Here is a 23486-nt window from a genome sequence, read left to right on the forward strand (position 1 = left end):
ATTCTGGACAGGGACACTTCCACTCAGAATCACACTGAATGATAATGAAAATACATTGTCTCCTCTATTCACAGGCCTCAAATCTTCAGATGGGGAAAATTAAAAGTAAATGAAGAATGAAAAATGCAAGATTATCACTGCAGCAAAATCAATCTGGCTGAGGTAAAACAGAATGTAAGATGTAATGTTCACACAAATGTGAAACAGACACAAGCATTTCAAGCCATAAAACAGCTTCGATTTTTGTACTATGCAGCAATACATCTCCCATCAAGACAGCAACAACACAGTTACTACAGCTGTGAACTGAAGAAGCTGACATTCTGCAAGCTGTGTCGTCATGGTATCTTACAGCAGAAAGAACTGCTGACCCAGCAAACTGTATTTTCTTTGTTAACGTAAGAATCACTTTCAGCTACCAAAGGATCTCTCTTATTTTTTTCTTCCTCTTTCCTCCTGAAAGGGTATTGTTCTCACTCTGGTAATATTTCTCCTTCCTGTCTAGTCACAGTGGCACTTCTTGCTGCTCAAGCAAATGCAAAGCCCTTATATGATCGTGCTTTGATGTTAATTTATCTGCTCACTCACACAGAGCTGGCCTTGTAAATGTCATTGTTTTAGCTGTGTTAATGCACTGATTAACCCCCAAGCTACACAAAAGCACTGCAGAAATATGAGTTGCAGTCCCCATCATCTGTTTGTAAGCCTTTTATGCCCAACAATAAATCTTCTTAGTACAGTACACAGAATAGCTTCCTGGTGTAAGCCATATACTGCTGTATACTGCTTAACAATTAAGCAAACTACTGAGACTGAAAAGAAGACATGCACTTGTTGAACTTTGGAACGTATTTTATACTGCTTATTTTTGTGGTTCCTGGTAGCTGCAGCTATGGCTGAAGACAGCCATAGCTTTTGACAGAATTTTCACTAATAAACCTCAATTTCAGTGCATTGTACTACAAGCACCAAAATATATACTTAGGTTATAGATAGTGGCATTTTTGTCTTTCCAATTAAAAATACATAAAAACAAAAAATATGTTCTCAAGGACTACAGAGCACACAGAACAGCCCTGAGTAAATAAGATCCTACAGCAGCTCAAAATACACTCCCAGTTTAGCACCAAACTGTGGAAACCCATGGACCAATTAGCAAATACAGAAATACAAACTCCTCTTATACGCTTAAGCAAGAGTTTGCCAAAAGATTGAATGCTAGCCATTAAACTGCAGTTGGTAAAAGATAGGAGATGATGTGTATGAACAAGGACAGCATGAAGCAAACCAAACATCCTACTCCAGTCACTGTTCCAATGATAAGATAATGCATATGACAACTGAACAGGGTAGTTGTCTCTTCAGACCACTCTACAACTTCCCCATCCATTTTGCAAACTAATGGGGCTTGAAATCAGTAATCTCTCTCAAGAGAACCCAAAACACTAATACAGCTTCTAAGAAATTAAAATTATACTTAACAGCTTCCAAGGACTTGAAACACATTGTGAACATACTTTATTTCACCGTGAGAAAGGGAAGGAGGTAAAATGGATCAGACAAAACCTGAGAACTCCCAATTTTCCTTCTCCTAGACTAAAAGAAACATCAGTAGAAACATACTGGGACTCTCCAAATGCACTGTTAATATACTATTTCCAAAATGAAAAGCACAGAATTAATCTAACAAACCAAACCAATGAAAAGTGCAACTTCACCAAGAGAAATTATTGATGATTTCTTAAAACCCAAACTCTGTGGAAGAAAAAGCACAGGTTTTGTTTTACCTTGGAAGACTCTCAGAGTACATCCATTTCTCCTTTCTTGCTCTCTTTACTGTGGACCAATATATCTTTCAAATTTAGATTCTGAGTATCTTGTAAAGCCTCTCAGTGCATCCAGACTACTAGAAAGATACTAAAACTTGCCTCCACAACGTATGTCCAGTTCGTGAGGCAAAGAGTTAGTGGCAAGAATTAAAATTGTCCTTAATGCAAATGCTATTCTAGTAGCAGTGACTAACTTGCACTGAACAAAAGATTTTTTAGGTATTGCAGCTCACTGATAACTTCTGTCTGGTCACTTTAACCCAAATTCTTCTAGAGAAGTTTGTTTAAACAGCTTGGTGCTACATACAACTCCAAAACATTTATTGCTGAAACACTTTAACCAGTCCCAAAACATCAATGATTTTAAATGTTGAAAATGTTGGTAGGGTATCTTATTACAATTTCTTTAAGAGAAATATGACTGTTTGAAATCAATTGAACAAGGATTTATTTTGTTTCTGTATACAAAATTAGATGAAAATAGCTAATGTATTTTTAAAACTGAAATCAACATTTGGTAACTCTTATTCTATCAGAATTTTGTGGAAAACTCAACATGCACACAGGCACACATACACACAACTCTTCAGTCTATTTTCTTCCTTTGCCAACCTTAATGAATTACAAAATTAACGAGTTTAAGGATGCTCCATGATTTGCAATAAAGTCATTAGTAATTTGATACTGCAACTGCTGTCATCTCTTTTATGCCTGTTTTCCTACTTTCTGCTTTCTTCCACCCCATTCTCAATGAACAATAAAGATTATCCAGTATTTTAACAGTAAAATGATACATTTTGCCATTTCTAATAAGACAGTGCAATATTCATACTAGCAGTATCATGGGATCCTTTCCTCTCCTGAGACTGAAGGAGTTGTTACCATAAAACTTAGTCAGAAAAGTCAAAACTGACAAAATTCCACAAGTATGTTGTGTAACTAAAACATAGGAAGTTGAACACGCACTAGTAGACCAAAGGCTTTTAAGGTTGCTTTTAGATTTCCAAACATTTTCATATAAAATATCAATAAAAATTGAAGTTAATCCCCCTCACATGCACCCCTTCCTCCTCCCCACCATCACCTGTCTTATGCCAAAAGTAACTTTAAAACGATCCCCATCCCCCTCCAACAATTGCACATTAAGACATGGACTTAACAACATAATGCTTCAAGTATGCTTCATGCCAATCGTCAATAAGAGTCATAACATTACTGAAAAAGTACACTTGTTCTTTGGAAGCCTGAGAAGGACTTCCTGCAGAGTGTGGTCAAACAACATTTTAAATATGAAAATAGTCCCCCAACCCAATCCCCAATGCACCCTCTCAAAAACAGTAAAGTGTAAAATTTTCTTTGGACTTAAAGAAACAGTATTAAGATCTACCATCTGAATAAGAAATAACCCCAATAGGAATTTAGTTTTACAGTGCTGCACAAACTGTGTGCATGAAACAATATATCATACAGACACTACTGTTCAACACTAGATATACAGACTACATGTGGCATAAAAGCATATACATGACATATACTGGCCTGTCCAGAAACAAGATATATTTTTAAGACTGGAAAACCTGAATAAAGTTTTGCATCCAGAAGCATGATTTTTTGTTTGTTTGTTTGTGTTTTAATTCTTTTCTCTTTTCATTGGGGACTTTGTTTTACTTTGGAAGGTAAATAGAAAGGTAATGATTTCATCAAGAAACTATCAGCAATATGACAGCACCAATCTTCAATCTGAAACCGAGTACAGGTCCTCTCATTGGATCATACAAAAACAAGGATTCCAATTTTAAGGAATAAAAGAGAGTACGAAAGAATACTCATTTTGATAGTCAAGAAATCCTTCTGGAAGCACAAGCAGGTTATCGAACAGATTCTAAAATCTGGAAAGTGTAGATGTGTGTGTATATATATTTGTGTCAATATGTGCATGTATACACACACATATATATCATATATGTATTTATTCCAACATGTAACTGTATAACAACCTTTTTTTTTCTTTTCAAATAAAGAGTTTTAATTTAGCAGTTGTAAAACAAACAAACAAACAAAAAACAACAAAACAAAAACAAGAAACAAACCAAACGGGCTAAACAGACCATATACTACATGAACAAACAAAAATGTTATGCCAATAGTTTTATGGTATAAGTCACACACTGGCAGCAAAGGAGTGCAGAAACTCATAGTAATAAATAGCTCCAAATTAAGAATTTTCTACAACATTTTCTTAGAAGACAGGACCAGTATTTCTTCTTTTATGATGATCCTGCAGTACACCTTCACTCATATATATTTAACTTTATAACATTAAAACAGACACAAGAATGCAGACTGCAGAAGATGCTGGATTCAGGACAGTATACATAACATTTTTTTTGTTAGAAGTCCTACTGGTTTATTCGCTAAGGCTAGACAGCAAGTCGTATGTCCCATTTGGTGCATTTTCTACCATGGTCAAGATCAATAAATGGATAGAGCCTAGGACCTACAGTCCAACCTGCTGTGGTCTGGCCCACTGTGACAGTGGAAACAAAATATAGGACCATTGTTTGGTCCCCCACTTTGTATCTTGATTCTTGTAAGTGAAGAAGTGGAAAACAAGACTGTAGTGTTTTCAGTGACTACAGAAAGTTAGCAAGAAGTGACAATTTAACATGAATAAGGTTACTAGGCTTTTGATGGGACTGAATCAAAAGAGCATACATGGGATTCCACTACTCACAACATCTGATAGTGTCATTCAGTGACTCAGTGACTTTGGAATACATGTATGCAGTAATAAATAGATCAGTAATGTAGTAAGGCAGTGTGTTGAACATGCATTCATCTTGTGGACTGGAACACCACAGAGAGATACATGATACCATACACATTCATTAAGACCAAGGTTTTTTGTTTGTTTGTTTTTGTGTTTGTTTTTCAAGGCTATCCAGGCAAAATCTTCCGGAGCATTTTCTTGTTGAGAAGAGCAGTCCTCTGAGTCTTGTCACTTTTCCTCTCCTTCATCAAGAGATGATGACTGGCTTTAAGGAAAAATAAAGCTGAAGAGTGTTGCTTTGTTTTCCCCCCATTTCGGTTGCATCATTCTGAATGTTTCATTTAGAGAACAGTTTTTGATACAGCCAGATGCTCAATTCTCATGAAGTTCCAGATGTTTCCAGATAACTCTGTAGTTTACGGACTGTGGTTTTGTCCAGTGAGCAAAGATCAAAGTCAAAGGTTGTATTTGTGATATGAAAGTGTCCAGTTTCTTCTATAAGATTTACTATCTGAAAAGAAAGAAAAAATGCAGTTGAACATTTTAGTTGTATCAGACATCCACTATATCTATTAACAAGCCTCTCAGTATCACACAAAAAGCATAGAACAAACCCACTTCACCAACACTTGCAAATTGAACCTCGATCCTTATCACTGTCTTTCTGACACAGAACTATGGTCCAGACTGTAGTACCTTGTCTTTTTTCAGACTGTCATCAACTGTAACATCAGCCTACCCAACTGCTGTTCCAGAAAACATTACCATTGAGAATGTATTTTTCAAATGTTAAAATAAAATCTGCATATTTTATAAGTCTGTCTTTCACTACAAAATCCAAAAAATCCCTCAACCCCAACCAAACACAGCAACAATGAAACACCGTAACAACAAACAAAACAGGTAGGTCTGTCTGGGCTATCTACTGTGTGCATAGCTGACAAACAAGGCAGCAAAATAACTGACATAAGCCTTTCTGCAAGCAATAGAAAGAAATCCTTACAAAATCTAGTCTAAATCAAACAACACAAGAAAATGTACACAGGAGCTCTCAAATCTATCATTAGTTCACATACTAGCATTTTTTTCTTTAATAACAGACTTAAAAAATCATTAAAAAAACAAACAAACAAAAAACAAATCACACATGAAAGACTTGAAAGACTCATACTAATAAAGTAAGACCATTTCCTTTGGTGACTACTCAATCTAAAATCACAGCTTTCATTCAAACAAGAAGCAGAAGAGCTGTTAGGAATTCTTGTGAAGATCGGGGACTGGAGCACCTCTCCTACACAGAATGGCTGAGAGAGCTTGGATTGTTCACCCTGGAGGAGAACAGGGTCAGCAAGGATTTTACCAATTTATATAAATACCTCAATGGAGAGTGTGAAGAAGATGGAGCCAGGCTCTTTTCAGTGGTGCCAAGTGACAGGAGAAGAGAAAATGGACACAAACTGGAACACAGGAGATTCCCTCTGAACTTGAGAAAACATTTTTTTTTTTGTTCTGTGAAGACGACTGAATAGTGGCACAAGTTGTCCACAGAGGTTTTGGCTTCAGTGGCCTTTATGACATTTAAAAGTCATCTGGACATGATCTTGTGCAACTGGCTCTAGATGGCCCTGCTATAGCAGTGACAAGATGACCTCCAACAGTTACTTCCAACCTCAACCAGCCTGTGATTCTGTGATATCAACAGTACACATCCAAGCAGTGCCTTTCTACTGTTTTGACACTCTGTACTCTCTAAATTGTAGTCTGTATTTTTAAAGAGTGCTTATATTCAACACTGAGTTTCTGTAGTAAGTAACGCTACACACATGTAAGTGCTAGGATGTGCGTCTACCTAAAATACCCATACAGTATCTTGAGTATCTTGAAAAGCCAAAGCATAATTTGTCACAGGGCTAACACAGTGCCAACACACTATGACTATGGATCTCCTATGTGTTTCTTCATTCCATGAGACAGATACTCGAAGTGAGCATGTGGAAAGGGAACCCACCGCATCCTGAAGTGGGCCTCTTGGTAATGGCATGGACTGACAGAACACTGCTCTGCCTTTCCAGGCATCTCTTTTAAGGCCCTCTGGATAGGCTCAATGTCATATTTGCAATCTTCAGTTTGAAACCCACACAGTTCTAGACCTTCCAGACACACATCCACTGAAACACTGCTCTTTAATACTGAGTTTATTGCTCTATTTCCTTTCCCACAGCTAAAAGAGATACCTATTCTATACCTATTCTTACTGAGAATATATACCTATTCTTACCGATACCTATTCTTGCTGAGGTGATCAGCTCCGGAGCAGACGCCTTCTGCAGCAGAGCAGGGGATCAGGACAGGCAGGGCTTTTTTTCCAGCATCAAGACCACTCGAGGCAGCCGAGGGAGCTGCCAGGGCCTGGCAGCCCTCACGAGGGAGGCTGATGAGGTGTAGGCAGAGCCGGCAGCGCCCCTTCTACCCTGACAGTCAAAAGCTGCCCCTAGGGGGCACGGCAACCAGGATGGGCAAACAGGGCGGGGCACATCAGAATGGCATGGGCAGGGTGTGCTGGATGGCCTGGTCCGCCTGGTGGCAGAGCTGAAGGAGGAGGTGGAGAGGTTGAGGGCCATCAGGGAGTGTGAGCAGGAGATAGACTGGTGGAGCAACTCCCTGCAAGGCCTGAAGGAGGGGTACCGGGGTGAGACACCCCAAATGGGGGTGGACCCCCTGCCCTGTCACAGCTGGGCAAAGAGAAGGGACCTGGGAGTTGGGGAGAAATGGAGACAGGTCCTTGCTCCACCTCGCAGGCAACACCCCTTCCTACCAGCCCCATTTTCCCAGGTGCCCTTACACAACAGGATTGAGGTCTTGGAGCTTGAGAGACCAGTGGGTGAGGATGAGGTAGAAAGTCTAACCCGGAGGATGCCTAGGGTGAGGAAGTTGACTCCATGCCTCAAGACTGCCTCCACCAAGAAAGACAGAAGGGTAATTGTAGGCAACTCCCTTCTCAAGCAGGAAAAGGATGAGGTTGAGGGTCTGGACAGTAGTCTGAACCCAGGAAGCAACCCTGCGAAGCGTGTCAAGATTGGGGGAAGTACTGAGCATAGGGATCAGGGCCGGGCAGAGCACTGCACCACAAACAGTGCCAAAAAAAGCCAAAAATGAAGGGAGAGTCTTAGTGATCGGAGACTCCTTGATGAGGGGCACTGAGGCTCCCACTTGTCGCCCAGATAACCTATCCAGAGAGGTGTGCTGTCTTCCTGGGCCACATGTCAGAGACGCTAGGAAGGCTGTGCCACAGCTCATTAAACCGGAGGATTATTATCCTCTTGTTGTCATTCAGGTTGGATCCTAGGAAGCTGCAACTAGAAAATGAGGAACTAGAAAAATTAGGAATATTAAAAAGGACTTTGCATCCCTGGCAAAGTTGTTAAAGGGATCAGATATAGTTAAGGGCGGGTATAGGGGAACACTGTTGTGGGGGTGTACTACAGTTCACCAGATCAGGAGGAGGAGGTCGATGAGGCCTTCTACAAGCAACTGGTAGTAGCCTCACGATCACGGGTGCTGGTTCTCATGGGGGACTTCAATTTTCCAGGCATCTGCTGGGTAAGCAACTTGGCCAGGCATATGCAGTCCAAACGGTTCCTACAATGTGTTGAAGACAATTTTCTGATGTAGGTGGTGGAAGAGCTGACGAGGCAGGGGGTGCTCCTGGACCTTGTCCTTACCAACAGGGATGGGCTTGTTAGGGATGTGAAGATCGGGAGCAGCTTGGGATGCAGCGACCATGAGATGGTGGAGTTCCAGATGGAACTTGGTGGAAGAAGAAACACTAAAAGCAGGATTGCTACCCTGGACTTTCAGAGAGCCAACCTCGACCTCTTCCAGGACCTGCTTGGGAGTATCTCATGGGCTAGCTTGCTAGAAGGCAAGGGTGCATGTGAGAGCTGGGCTACATTTAAACAGCATTTCTTCCAAGCTCAGGATCAGTGCATCCCTAAGAGTAGGAAATTGGGGAAGGGGGGCAGGAAACCTGTGTGGATGACCAAGGAGCTCATTGATAAGATAAAAAAGAAGAGGAAGGTTTATGAAATGTGGAAAAAGAGCCTGTCCTCTTGGGAGGAGTATAGAAGCATTGTCAGGGCCTACAGTGATGTGACAAGGAAGGCTAAAGCCCACCTAGAGATGAGGCTTGCAAAAGAGATAAAAGATAGTAAGAAGGGTTTTTTTTAAGTACGTAAACAGTAAAAGGAAGACTAGGGATAATGTGGGTCCCTTGCTGAATGAGGGGAGTGTCCTGGTAATGGGAGACGCTGAGAAGGCAGAGATACTGAACGCTTTCTTTGCTTCAGTCTTTGTTCCTTGACCCTGGAGGAAGGAGAAAATGTCTGTGAAGTGGAGGTCTCCCCTCTTGTTGACAAGGAGCGTCTGAGTGGCTCAATGCACACAAATCCATGGGTCCTGATGGGATGCATCCACGTGTGCTAAGGGAGTTGGCAGAGGTGATTGTCATACCACTCTCTATCATCTTTGAAAGATCCTGGAGAACAGGAGAGGTGCCTGAAGATTGGAGGATAGCCAATGTCACTTCAGTCTTCAAGAAAGGCAAGAAGGAGGATCTGGGAAAATACAGGTCAGTCAGTCTCACCTCTGTCCCTGGAAAGGTGTTGGAACAGCTCATTCTGGATGCCATCTCCAAGGAATTGGAAGAGAAGAAGGTTATGAGGAGCAGTCAGCATGGATTCACCAAGGGGAAGTCGTGCTCGACCGACCTCGTTGCCTTCTACGATGGCATCACCAGCTGGGTAGATGAGGGGAGAGCAGTGGATGTCATCTACCTTGACTTTAGCAAGGCTTTTGACACTGTCTCTCATGACGTCCTGATAGTAAAGCTGAGAAAGTGTGGGATAGAGGAGTGGACAGTAAGGTGAGTTGAGAACTGGCTGACTGGCCAAGCTCAGAGGGTGGTGATCGGCGGCGCAGAGTCCGGCTGGAGCCCTGTGACTAGCGGTGCTCCCCAGGGGTCAGTGCTGGGTCCAGTCTTGTTCAACATCTTCATCGACGACCTTGATGAGGGAATAGTGTGCCCTCAGCAGGTATGCCGATGACACAAAGCTGGGAGGAGTGGCTGACATGCCAGAAGGCTGTGCTGCCATTCAGCGAGACCTGGACCGGCTGGAGAGGTGGGCAGGAAGAAACCAAGTGAGGTTTAATAAGAGCAAGTGTAGAGTCCTGCAGCTGGGAAAGAACAACCCGAAGTATCAGTACGGGCTGGGGGATGACCTGCTGGAGAGGAGCTCCAAGGAGAAGGACCTGGGGGTCCTGGTGGATGACAGGTTGGCCATGAGCCAGCAGTGTGCCCTGGTGGCCAAGAGGGCCAATGGGATCCTGGCGTGCATTAAAAGGAGCGTGGCCATCAGGTCAAGGGAGGTGATCCTCCCCCTCTACTCTGCGCTGGTCAAGCCTCACCTGGAGTACTGTGTCCCGTTCTGGGCTCCTCGGTACAAGAAAGACAGGGATCTCCTGGAAAGAGTCCAGCAGAGGGCCACTAAGATGATACAGGGCCTGGAGCATCTTCCTTATGAGGAAAGGCTGAGAGACCTGGGTCTGCTCAGCCTGGAGAAGAGAAGACTGAGAGGGGATCTCATCAATGTGTATAAATACCTGAGGGGTGGGAGACAGAGGGATTTGGCCAACCTCTTTTCAGTGGTTTGCGGGGACAGGACAAGGGGTAACAGCCACAAAATGGACCACAGGAAGTTCCACACCAACATGAGAAAGAACTTCTTCATGGTGAGGGTGATGGAGCACTGGAACAGGCTGCCCAGGGAGGCTGTGGAGATACACTTCTCTGGAGATATTTAAGGCCTGTCTGGATGCCTACCTGGGCAGCCTGCTCTGAGGAACCTGCTTTGGCAGGGGAGTTGGACCTGACGATCTTTCGAGGTCCCTTCCAACTCCTTCAATTCTGTGATTCACACATGGTTGACAGAATATACCTTGAAATGACAAATCTGCTAGAAATACACCAACTTGTAAAAGAACAATGAATTTACACTAAATGTTTTAAGATTTCCCTCTCCCCATTGCATTATATAAGCAGATGTTTTTTCTGCTGAGACCACAGAAGAAAAGATTATGTCGGTGATAATGAAATAACTTCATGTACATTGCCAGGCATGGAATGACATAGCCCAGGGTGAATTAAATGGAATGGAAATGAGAAATAGTACAAGGGGAATGCCTGTTACATTAAAAATCCCCATTTCCCATCACATCCTGTTTTCGACTTTCCACAGGTTGGAAAAAAAATAAAATAAAAATCTATGTTAAATTTGCTTTGCAGCTGTCCAGAATTCTGAAAGTACTTAGGAACGATCCTCCTCTTATTGACACTTCGTTTAAATCTGTGCCTCTTGGCTTTAATTTTTTTCCATATGGGAATTTTTATTCTAAAATTGCATACTTAATTTGTCCACTTATTGATTTGTTGATTTTCGTAACTTTTTCATCTCCTACTGTCCTGCAACCAATATGAGAGAAAAATTCAAATAGAATACAACTGATTGCTATCAGAAGGAAATTTCAATGTGTTGTTTATCATTCTCATTTTCATTCTCATTGCTATTGAGCCTCATCAAAGAGAGAAGATAAGGAGTCAATCCAGCTCCTAAAGCTAGAAACCTAATCACAGACAGTCCCTGAATATCCACTGTGTGATAAATAACTAGCTGTACAAGAAGTTTTCAGAAGCTGTGGCCAGGAAGAATGAACTGAACAATTCTGTCTAATGCTTCCTTGTGTTAGATACAGTGGAAGAATACCGCCTCTCAAGAATACCATCCCCACAGCAATATATCTGATTTGAAGAACAAAAATTACATAAATGTGTTACCACATGTATTTTTAAGCAGCACTCTACATTAAAAACAACAACAACAACTGATAAGCACTTTTATTGTTCAGGTTCTGATTTGGGCTTTTAAGCCCTAGACCAAAGAAAACATAAATATTTTTAACATGTCCCTTATCCTGCCCTTAAGAAATATAGCCACTATGTCAGGGCACCAGACTGAAACCATAGTAAACCAGATTGAAATTAACTCCCAAAGTTTTAATGGATGTACAAAAATATATCAAGATAAACCCAGACAGTTCAATGAAAAACATCTGCCTGTATGCCTGTCAATGAGGAATTCATGACTTACAGTATTAGCATTCACATCCTCATGCTATTCAGAAATACTTGAAAAAGAAAAAAAGGTTGAGATTAGTTGCCAGGAAGTCTGACAGTTATAATGTTAAAAACACAGCATTAAAATGTTTTATTCAGAGAGCTCAGGCTGCAAAGTACAAAAATATCTCATTTGTTCCTGCTATAGTAAGCTTTGCTTTTCTGCTGTAATGTACATCTCTGTTTACATAATGTCTCTCCAGCTCTGTTTCATCATTATCCATCATAGTACAACTATTTATCTGCCTTTAAACAAGCAAATGAGTGTGTATGTTTAAGGAAGCTGAAGTGCAACTAATGACATAGTCATTTCTCTGTTTATGGAGGGTTTTAGGCCATTTGTTAGTTTCCAGACCTGTAAGCTGCCCCTTGCAGAAAATTTTCAGAAGACAGTTGCCATCTGAATTTAAGTACCTTGTAGACACGAGCAATGTAATTTTCAGCAGTGCTGCACACTCCCAATTTCTTCCTTATGCCTGCGTTGTCTAGTACGCTGGCTTTAAGGAGGTTTTTCAGCAGATGAAGATACACCTTCTGATACTTCAAAATAAAAGGCAAAGTCTACCTGAAATCTTGTTGTCTTTCTAGGGGTCATTATAACACCAATTACCCCAAAACCACAGATTTTAGGAACTCAGCTTCAGATAGCCAAATTTGAACATAGGGGACATGCAGCATTAACATCTCATTTCAGACATAATTATCTCTGCTACTTCACTGCAAATCACAGAGAGAAAAGAAGAAGATGCCTTATCGCTGTAAACCATTTCTTTACAGTGAAAGAGGTAAGGAAGGTTGCTTTTTAAAATGTAATTTCAGACCAATTGCTGTCTAGCCATGGTCCAATATTTAGGTATGCATAGACATCTCTGTGCTCTGCTGTGTCAAATGAAACAAATCACAAATTATGCCTTGGAAAACTGGTGAAATATTTGCTTAGGAAGCAAATGTAGCCAGCAGGACCAGGGAGGTGATTATCCCCTTGTACTCTGCTCTGGTGAGACTGCACCTCGAGGACTGTGTTCAGTTTTGGGCCCCTCACTACAAGAAGGACATCGAGGCTCTGGAGTGTGCCCAGAGCAGGGCTACAAAGCTGGTGAGAGGCCTGGAACACAAGTCATGTGAGGAGCATCTGAGGGAACTGGGGGTGTTTAGTCTGGAGATGAGTAGGTTCAGGGGAGAACTTATTGCTCTCTGCAACTACCTGAAAGGAAGCTGTGGGGAGCTGGAGGTCGGCCTCCTCTTGCAGATAACTAGCGATAGCACTAGAGGGAATGGCCTCAAATTGTGCCAGGGGAGGCTTAGGTTGGAAATGAGGAGACATTTCTTCTCAGAAAGAGCAGTCAGACATTGGAATGGGTTGCCCAGGGAGGTGGTAGAGTCACCATCCCTGGGGGTGTTTAAGGAAAGGTTGGACATGGTGCTTAGGGACATGGTTTAGTGGGTGACATTAAGGGTAAGGGGATGATTGGACCAGATGATCTTGGAGGTCTTGTCCAACCTTATTGATTCTATCATTATATGAATTTACAGTGTGGTGGCTTTTCAGTTACACTTTTTATGTGAAAACTCTAAGAATTAATGAATAATGTAAAGTGGACAGGGTGCTGTAATTCCTACTTTTTACTTTCCTGCACAGTTATTTCCCAATATAGATAAAAATGTGCCATTCTGCAAGTGTGCTTTGGTGGAAAAAAAAAAAAAGTACTAATTTGTACTAATGAAAAAGTGAACTTGTGAAATGACAGTACATTTAATATTAAGGATAAAAAATATGTATCATTGTATTTCATAGCATGAAATCTAACACTGCCATCAGGATTCCTCTTTAACTAACAATATTCATAACCATAATTTTCCTTTTCACTGCCCTCCAAGTTGTTTTCTGATCTTTACACACAGTATTAAGCCTGGACTAACAAACATTCACAGATTAATGCTGAGGCTTACAGAATAAAAATTTTAAACACACTTATCCAAGTGTTGAGAAATTTGATAAGTGATTGCAATCATTTAGAAGTGGTACATATTTCCGTCTTTATAACAGGTCGACAAGTGGCACTTAATGGTGCAAAACATAATATAACCATCTGCTCTACAATTACATCTGTTTTGTTAATACTGCTTATTGCTTCGTCTTCACAGTTTGTAATCTAATAGTATCTGACAATGCCACCCAAAACAGAGAATGACAGCTCTTACTATTGGATAACATGTAAATACATCTGGAGTCTTCTCAATTTGTACATTTTGTTATTTTTCCACTTTCATGATTTCATAAGACTCAACCATACGTGTTTCTCCCCAAAGTGAGTTTGACTTTAAATTCCATCAAAGAAAGCATTTTAATTGTCTCAGAGAAAATGCCTATCATTTTCAGCAAAAAGCAATGAGATTTTTATCAAGTTATGGTGCACTGCTGTATATATTCCCCCATCCTGTTTTCATTATTAGTGATTCAATCTGTTGAAAAATATAAAGACAAATTGGTGAAAAACTTATCTCATAGACCTTATTTTTTTGTTTGTTTGTTTGTTCTTTAGTCCTGTCATTTACTGTGGCAACACAATCTAAAGCTTATATAAAAATTCCCTAAACTGCACTGAACGTGTAATGGGCAGTAAATGGATTATACAGGCTTAAAGGATATTAAACCTGATTAGAGAGATTTAGATGAAAGGGGAAAAAAAAGTGACTTCACAACTTCAATGAGCACACTGTTATTTTTCATGAGAGTGCTCCTCACCTGCTGCAGTACATGTCTCTCTCTCAGTGTCATTAATCTTCTGTGGAGCTCTACTAGTTCATCGAGATATGCCTAGAAACAAATTCCCCCCCCCCATAAACAACTTGTTAATTAAGTCATAGCTGTGTATTTCAAAAATTTCAGATCTCTTCAAAAACAATACAAAAGGAAATTTTATTTTAAATCTTCCTTGAGCTAAATTTTCTCACTCAACAGGCTGGCTTTCCTTAGTTTAATACAATCCAAATGTAAGTTTTTATGGGCTTTCTTAGATACTTCATGACACTGAAAATCTTAAGGTACTGCTACAGTATTAAGCCACCATCAGAAGTTATTCTGGCAGAAATTCAGAAGAATCTTGGATAGCTGGGCTTGCCTGTGAGTATGATATGACAACATAAAAACCCTAACAGAGTAAGCCAATTCATACAAAAGAAGTAATCAGTAGGAACCTTCCACTTCATTCAAAGTATATTTTTCAGTTGCACAAAAATATATATTTAAAGAACTGCAGGAGTTCAGGAGACAACCACCCTTTCCCTTTGGAAATTGGATGGTCCTTTGCTGTAGAAGAGAGTCTCTCCACCTTAGCTGAGGCAAAAGGTGTGTAACAGACTTGGGATGTCAAAACAGCATCTTTAAAAACCATCTCCCACCTTTCCACACAAGACATGCAATCAAAGGCTCACAATCAAATCCCCCTTTCTCTAAAGCTGCATCATTAATTTTCTGTGTCAACAAGGAGACATAAGGGGAGAAAGATCAAGAATGATTAATCCAATGGTAAATTCCACTTTCCTCCTTCTTGGGATATCAAACCTTTCCCACTTCTCCAAAGTATAAACTTTCTCCTTTAGCATGAGACATCAGAAACATTTTTTTCAACACAAAGAAATACACCACCAAGCTTAGGAAATTTAAAAAAAAAAAAAAAAAAAAAAAAAAGTGCATGAATCAGGCCATTGAAAATCTAGCAACAGATACTTCAACACTGGTCTCCTACCTCATGTTAGTGCAAAGGAAATACTGCCCTATATAAACCTTGAGAGGAGATTGTCCACACTGGGAAATTACATTATGTTCATTCACACAAGGACTTAAAAGCTCTTATCCGTGGCCAGCTGATGTGATTTTGAACAAAATTATCCTTCTAAGTGGTAAATGTAACTGTCGCTTCACATCATCCTAGTTAAAGTGTTAAATCACACTGCCATTTCCTAATACACAGTCCTTTGAAAGGATTCTGGAAAAGGGTTTTCATCAATGGATTTATTGACTAGGATTACAGCTGTGAAGATTCCTGTTCAAAGACTATCACTTCAAATCTGAAGCACAGCGCAAATTCATGGTGGAAAGTAGAGAAAATAAGTGGTAAAAAAGAAAATAAGAAAATATGTGGCAGATTCACATCTGGTGACATTGGCCAAATCAACAACATGTATTGAAGAGACAGAAAACATTTCTACATAGCACAGAAGAATTACCCCCCTTTCCCAATAAACAAACAAACAAACAAACAAACAAAAAAAAAACAAATGAAAAAACAATTCCAAAAACAAAAGAAAGAAAACAGAGAATGATCTGCATTTAAAGGAACCCAAAGCAAAGATATGCTAATGACTGAGATTTTCACTCTGTAACAAAAAGTATTTTAAGCTTGTTTCCAGCAAACACATTAATATCACATTTTAGGGTAGTTTACTGTTATTTCATTGCCATTTACCTTATCACAATCCCCATTCTTAATTTGTTTATCAGATTTGTTTTGCTTTGTTGGGCTTTTCACTTCTAAAATCTGGAAAACAAAGAAAATCCATTAAAAAATAAATGCATCATTGGATACAATTACACAAGAAGAATTCTTTTATCTGTTAATAACACAAGGAAAATGACATCTGGAGAAAACAATCAAACTGGGCTTCTCACTATTTAATTAATATAACCTGCCCATGTTATTCAAAAAAAAGCAGAAAATGCTGAGTTGCAGGTGAGGTGATATATGAGGTGATATAAACATCACCAATCCTAAGAGGAATTAATTTAATGTCATTTAAAGACTCCTCAACACTTTTCTGTATCTTTCACATGCTGGTAAGAAAAGGTCTTATTTTGCAGATACAAAATGATGCCCTCCAGTACCCTCCACTGCCTTTGAAGTGACACTTAATCAGTAAACATTTCCCATTTTTTATTGTTTGTTTGTTTTTTAATCAAGGCTGTCTCTTTCCTTCTACAGTAGAGAAGCAAAGATTCTGAAACAGTCTTTGAAATGACCGCATGAGATATAATTAGGAAAAATATTACTGGACAGAAATTTGTCTTGCGCTTATATGGTACCCTTCTTTCAATACAATACAAAGCCACTTACTACAACATATATGAATCAAGAATGCTTCATCCAGGACTGAAGCACAATTAAAAAGAGCATGTCAACAAGCAGCAGAACACCTTGCTTAATATGAAAATTTTAGGACACAAATGAGGAGCGTTTAGGGGAAATAAAATTGTTGTTTCTTCTTTCAACTTCTAGACATAAAACATACATTTTTTGAAGCTAAAAGTAGAGTTAAACACCACATCATTCCCAACCGGCAACATCATCAGTTCTTCTGAAAAACATCAAGTTTTTCCAGCAAGATCCTGCACTTGGGCTAGGGCAATCCCAAACATCACTATGTGCTGGGCAGAAAATGTACTGATAGCAGCCCTGAGGAGAAGGACCTGGGGGTGTTGGTTGATGAGAAGCTCAACATGAGCCAACAATGTGCACTTGCAGTCCAGAAAGCCAGCCATATCCTGGGCTACATCAAAAGATGCATGGCCAGCAGGGTGAGGGAGGGGATTCTCCACCTCTACTCTGCTCTCGTTAAAAAGCACCTAGAGTCCTGCATTCAGCTCTGGGGACCCCAGCACCTGGACCTCTTAAAGTGAGTCCAGAGGAGGGCCACAAAGATGATCAGAGGGCTGGAGCACCCCTCCTGTGAATAAAGACAGATAGCTGGGAATGTTCAGCATGAAGAGAAAACTCCAGGGAGACTTCATTGCTGCCTTCCAGTACCTAAAGGGGGCCTAAAGAAAAGCAGGAGAGGGACTCTTTGACAGGGATGATAGGAAAAGTGAGAATGGTTTTAAACTAAAAAGGCGTACATTTATATTAGGAAGAAATTCTTTATACAGAGGGTGGTGAGGCACTGGCACAGGTTGCCCAGAGAAGCTGTGGGTGCCCCATCCCTGGAGGTGCTCAAGGCCAGGCTGGATGGGGCTTTGGGCAACCTGGTCTGGTGGGAGGTGTCCCTGCCCATGGCAGGGGGGCTGGGGCTGGGTGATCTGTAACTGTGTCTTCCAATCCAAACCATTCTAAGGTTCCATGATTCTGTGATCAAAAGAAAATGTATATCAGACCATGGAGATTTCGTTTCACATTTTCTTGTAAATTTTCTTGACCAATGTCAATATGCACCGATTTTTCCAAAAGCATCCTGGACAGTCACAGCACAGTACAAAACTCTGCAAATAAAACAATGGAAAAAAGGCTTGCAAAAACAAGTGTTCTAGACTATCCTGAACCCACACTGACAGCTTTCTCCAAGTTGCTTCCAATTTCTACTTCCCTTGGTATAAATGACTAAATTGTATATATGTTTCCCAGGGTGACAAGCACCGTGAAAATATAGCAGACAGGCAGCTACTTCCCTGCAAAGGAAAACGACTGCAGATCTGAGTTAACCTTACCTAAAGTTTTATTTAGCCAAGAGTGATGCATGGCCAGAAAGCAAAACAGGAAACTTTTCAGAAGAAAAATCCCAGTTCTTCGATTCAACACCCCTGGGGTTATTGCAGTGTAGGCCAGTGGAAGAAAACGTCTTGTCTTGAAAAAACAGGCCTCTAGGCATGGATCCAGTAGCTTTTAGATGCTTTTCTTGTTTTCAAACAAAGAAAATTCTTTGTTTTAGAAAAAAACTTAGCAAGGACACACTGTATTTGAAAAAGCTGCTTTCTTACAGGGCTGTTGATGTGTAAGTGGAATCGAACACGTTAAGCATTCTTGTTTAAATGAGATATAGCACTAATCACATCAGAGGATGCTGATATAGAAATATTAACTTGTTCTTAGCCCCTTAGTTCTATAAATGGACTTAGTCTACACAAGCCTGATTTCATCAGTCAAAAGCACCATCCTAGCAAGCAGCAATATGCTACCAAGCACAAACTTGAAACACTCCATATAATTTGAACTCTTGTAATACTTACTATACCTTAAATTTTTCATTTGCAGCTCAGTTTTAAAAATGTCAGAAATAATGTGGCATTCGATTTTAGCTAGCTCACTGCTATTGTTTGAAGCATCTAAATGTGAAGGCAGACCTTTTGTTAGGTTACTAAAATGGAAAGGAACTTGAAAAATGTGACTGAGTGAACTGCTGCTTATTGAGACTCACTTAAAATGATATTTCGTCTTTAGAAGTAAATGTATTACTTAAACAACAAGGCACAGATAGATGTTTGATTTTTCTTACGCTTATATCTTTTAAACTTTAAGGTTTATTTCCAGAAAGAATCCCTCTAAAAAAATCTTGAAACTTATGTACAGGTAATCTTAGAAAAGCCTACAGAATTTTTTGTAGATAAGAAAGCTTTCTGGTCATGGAACCTCCTTTTTCGCTATGCACACACTCTACTCCCTAGTTTTCCCTCCAAAATATTTAACTAACGTGAATGAAGTTGCCACCCAGTATATCACATGACTGTGCTCTGCATGACACAAATGATGCTGGGAGTCAATTATAGCTCCCCGAAATAAAAGAATAAATAAAATAATAAAAATAATAAAATAAAAATTATGTATTTTATAAATTATGACAATCAACTACTTAAATAACATCAACTTTTATGTTTAATTTTTATGGTTAGAGAGCCTTACTGCATTGGTGACTGGGGTGAAGTAACTAATTTTGATTTCTCCTTGCCACTTTTTGTATCTATAGGTTATTTATTTTTTTCCACTAAAAAACAGAACTACCTTACTTTCTAACCTCAAAAATAATAATAAAACATTAGTTTTTATTGATATAGAATGAGCATTTTTTTCTGCTGGTGAAGTAAAGTCCTGTGTCTTCTAGTGAAGTTAAAAATACTGCATCTTCTAGTCAAGCACTGGTGAGGGAAAGGGGACAAGAATAATGAATAAATTCCTAAGAAAAGGCCTATTAATCTGAACTGTGTCTACTGCTAACACAAACCCAAAACTCTGTGAATTGTAAAACTGGTGTTATAAAGCCAGCTTGCAATTAACCTTACAAAGTTAATACATACGGAAAGGACGTATTCTGTAAATACTGATAAAAATTATAGTTTACAGTATTTGCTAAACCATATACTTATCCATCTCCTGAAAGAAAACAAACAAACAAAGAAACAAACAACAACCCATCCCCTTTGTTAATTTTCAAAGTAATTTCATTTAAGTGATCAGAATAATTTAAGTAATCAGTTACATAAGTTCCCCAGCTGCAAGCCATGCTCCTATGCCAGGCCTGCATTTATGAATCCTGACTTTACCTGGTTGTTGGTGGTTTTTAGTAAAGGTGGTGCTGGTTCACGATGTAGTGGTGAGGAAGCTGAACTGCTGTCACTGTCACTGCCATCACTCAGACTAACCCTATGGAAAAACAGAGGCAAGAGTGTATGCTGTGAGTCAAAAAGCTTCTTACATGGGTGAACCAAGTTTATACTTTGAGGAAGGACACCAAGAATTGGCTTCCCTTGCTAAGGAACCTATCATTAATCAAAGTCCCTTGGAAAAGTGCTGCTCAGTAATGCAGAGGCTTCCAAACATGGCTGCAATCTGGAAAAAGTTCTGTGTAGCATGGAGAACAAGACTGCCTGCCTTCACTTGGCTGAAATTACACTGTCCAGTTAACAGAAGCTAACATTAAGGAAATTATTAAATATTTAGAAAATTAAACTGCTGTTTCTAGCGTTTTTCGAGTGAGTCTGTGTCTCAGCCATGTGAAAGGAGGAACATGTTTTTCAGAGACACTTTTCCGCTCTTCTGAAAGCTTTCTAAAAGCTGTGCTTCCTGCTTGGAAAAGCTTGATTCACTGAAAAGTTCTTTGTTTCTTGTCATAAATAACACTTTTTTTCCTGGCTAAAATTTAAAAATTTAGTATCACAAGAAATGCCACGTGAAAAAGCTCATATTCTAGTCAGTCTCCCCCTTCATTCACTTAGGAACAACAGGGAATACTTACTCACAGGAAGACAACAAACAAACAAACAAAACAACAACAACAAGTTATTGAGGATATATTAGAGAGAAATATTAGACTTATGTTTTGTTAAAAACTATAACAAAACTTCTAAATTTAAAACAAGTTGATCTTAAGAATCCTTTACACAATTATTGACATGAACAAATTCTCAAATTGCTGGTCTTCCTGCTCTTTTTCTCCATGATTTCAGCTGCAAAAGTGCACCAGGGAAGCAGCTGATGTTCACTTACACTTTCTTATCACCTTCCCATTTAAGCGGTTGCTGATAGAGGCACTCAGTGCTACACACTAACAAATTGTAGAACAAGCAAAACCTTTCAGATCAGATAAATAACCCACTATAAAAAGGTTTGAGGCAGTCTGTGCTTCAGGTTTTCCATAACCTTCAATAAGATGCAGATAGAGCTTCAAGCTGCCTGAAGAACAGTTGAATTTTGGAATGCCCTCTTGAGGATGCAGCTAGGAAGCAGAACCATTTTTAAAAAGTAGTGACTGATACTTGCTTTACCTTCTGTCTGCAATTTTACTTCTTGTTTACTATATGCAGTGCAAAAATAGCTTGGAATTCCACTTTGTTGATTCTGATCCTATTTAACAACCTAAACTAAAGCTCATAAGCAGAAAGATCTTGAAAATGAGATGCCATGTACGGAATAGCTCATCCGGCAATTAAAGGACTTAATTTTATCTCTTTTATGCTAGCGAGTAATTATGACTGCTCCCTGAAGTCACAATGGCATGAAATCAAGGAAAATCAGATGAATGTGGCTCATCATAACCATGTGGTTCAGAATAGAAATAGTTTATATTGGGAATGGCTAAATCTGATAGTTCTTAGGAGAAACACCTTTATATGCACATCTTTTAAAAATAAGTCTGAATTATCTATCCATTTGCTACTCATCACTCTTTAAGAACATTAGAACTCACCCCATTGTTAACAAGCAAATTGTTTTGGCCACCAGGCTATCTTCAATCACTAGACACTCACCTGCGACTCCTGCTTCCTCCTCGTGTATTTACAGGTCGTTCCAATTCAGAATCATTGTCATTCTCATCTGCTTCATCTGATTCATCTTCATTATCATCTGAATGCAGATCTTTCATTATAGACCTCAGTGGACCTGAAACAACAGAAACAATAAAATACCCAAATGAAGTTCACTTTGCAGTGTTCAAGGCAAAACATCAAACTTTGCATATTACGGAAAGCTACCCTCCCAGCATGGTGTTGGGAGGGGCGTGTCAAATATTAAACAAATGAAGTAACACACTAGGGGCTTATGCTGTTGGCACTTATTAATTAATCATTTATTTACATGAGCAACGCAGTAAGCTTCAATAGACTTACTTATGACAGTGAAGTGACTTGTGTTCAAGTGTTTGCAGGTCTGGCCCCCTGGAACATAGCTGAAGTAAATAAAATACTGTCATGACTAGCATTCTCTGTGCATGTTCTAATTTAGGAGAAATGTAGTATTACTGTGTTATTATCAGAAGCAAGATTCTTTCACTTTGCTGGGCTTTAGCTTTTCTTGCTTTCTCAAAGTGTATTATACACCAGTACAGATCTACAGGGGCCTACTGGTAATAGTACATTTGTTGTGTTAATTCATGTATTGAGAAGCAGCATCTAATAAATCATTCTGACTGTTACTTGTACTGGTCAAGGCAGTCTTTGTTTTCCCATTTTTGATACATTTAAATTTAGCTGTTCCTTGTGTTTCAAGGTCAATTTCAGGTCAAGTAAGCACTTTGCCAATGTTTGTATGTAAACAATGCATCAATTCCACACAATATCACCCTCTTTTCCACAATTAATATAAAACATGGAGCTTGACTTGCTCATAAAACTGTAAGAAATTCAATTTAGGATTTTAGTTCGACTTTACTCAATTCATTTCGCTGTAAAAGACAGTTACAGAAAAAATAACATGTTTAACATATCTGGGAAAACTGCCATTGCTTGAAAGAACAATGGGCAAAAGCAGCTTAGAAGAGCAAAGGAAGCAAAGTTGATGCCATAGGGCATTAAATTCTGAAGTACAGCACATCTGAGATACAAAACTGCTAGCAAAAGCAACAATGATGGCTGCAAGATCCGCAGTTACTATCAGGTTTCTGTAATTCCCTCAGCACATGAACCACCAAGGACCACTGTTAATGAAGTAGGCCTCAGTGCTCTCCAAAGCGAGAACTCTGTATTTGCTAACGGGAAAGAGTCACAGAATCACAGAATTTCTAGGTTGGAAGAGACCTCAAGATCATCGAGTCCAACCTCTGGCCTAACACTAACAGTCCCCACTAAACCATATCCCTAAGCTCTACATCTAAACGTCTTTTAAGGACCTCCAGGGATGGTGACTCCACCACTTCCCTGGGCAGCCTGTTCCAATGTCTAACAACCCTTTCAGTGAAGAAGTTCTTCCTAACATCTAACCTAAAACTCCCCTGGCTCAACTTAAGCCCATTCCCCCTCGTCCTGTCACCAGGCACGTGGGAGAAGAGACCAATTCCCAACTCGCTACAGCCTCCTTGGTCACAGCCAAAAGAGAAGATAGACCTCTGCCTGCCCATACCCCTAACAGGGAGGGTGTTCCCCTGACAGGAAGAGCAGCCCCGTGGATTACCCCAGACCTGG

General features: G+C 39.7%; 1 protein-coding gene across 2 annotated transcripts in view; it reads right to left on the reverse strand.

Moving 5' to 3' along the window:
• Window positions 1-3930: 3930 nt before the first annotated feature.
• The window catches only part of MLLT3 (MLLT3 super elongation complex subunit), a 140040-nt gene continuing 120484 nt past the window's right edge, over window positions 3931-23486 (reverse strand). Inside the window, exons 8-12 of one of the 2 annotated variants that reach the window (XM_032206592.1) lie at window positions 21837-21969; window positions 20133-20232; window positions 16297-16368; window positions 14574-14645; window positions 3931-5110 (exon numbers count right to left, since the gene is read on the reverse strand). In XM_032206592.1, coding sequence (XP_032062483.1) covers window positions 4979-5110; window positions 14574-14645; window positions 16297-16368; window positions 20133-20232; window positions 21837-21969 — 509 coding nt within the window. In that variant the 3' untranslated portion in view covers window positions 3931-4978. The remainder of the gene's footprint in view (window positions 5111-14573; window positions 14646-16296; window positions 16369-20132; window positions 20233-21836; window positions 21970-23486) is intronic. The other variant, XM_032206593.1, reaches the window with a different exon arrangement.

The sequence above is a fragment of the Aythya fuligula genome, chromosome Z (genome assembly GCF_009819795.1).
Source record: "Aythya fuligula isolate bAytFul2 chromosome Z, bAytFul2.pri, whole genome shotgun sequence".
NCBI classification, from domain to species: Eukaryota; Metazoa; Chordata; class Aves; order Anseriformes; family Anatidae; genus Aythya; species Aythya fuligula.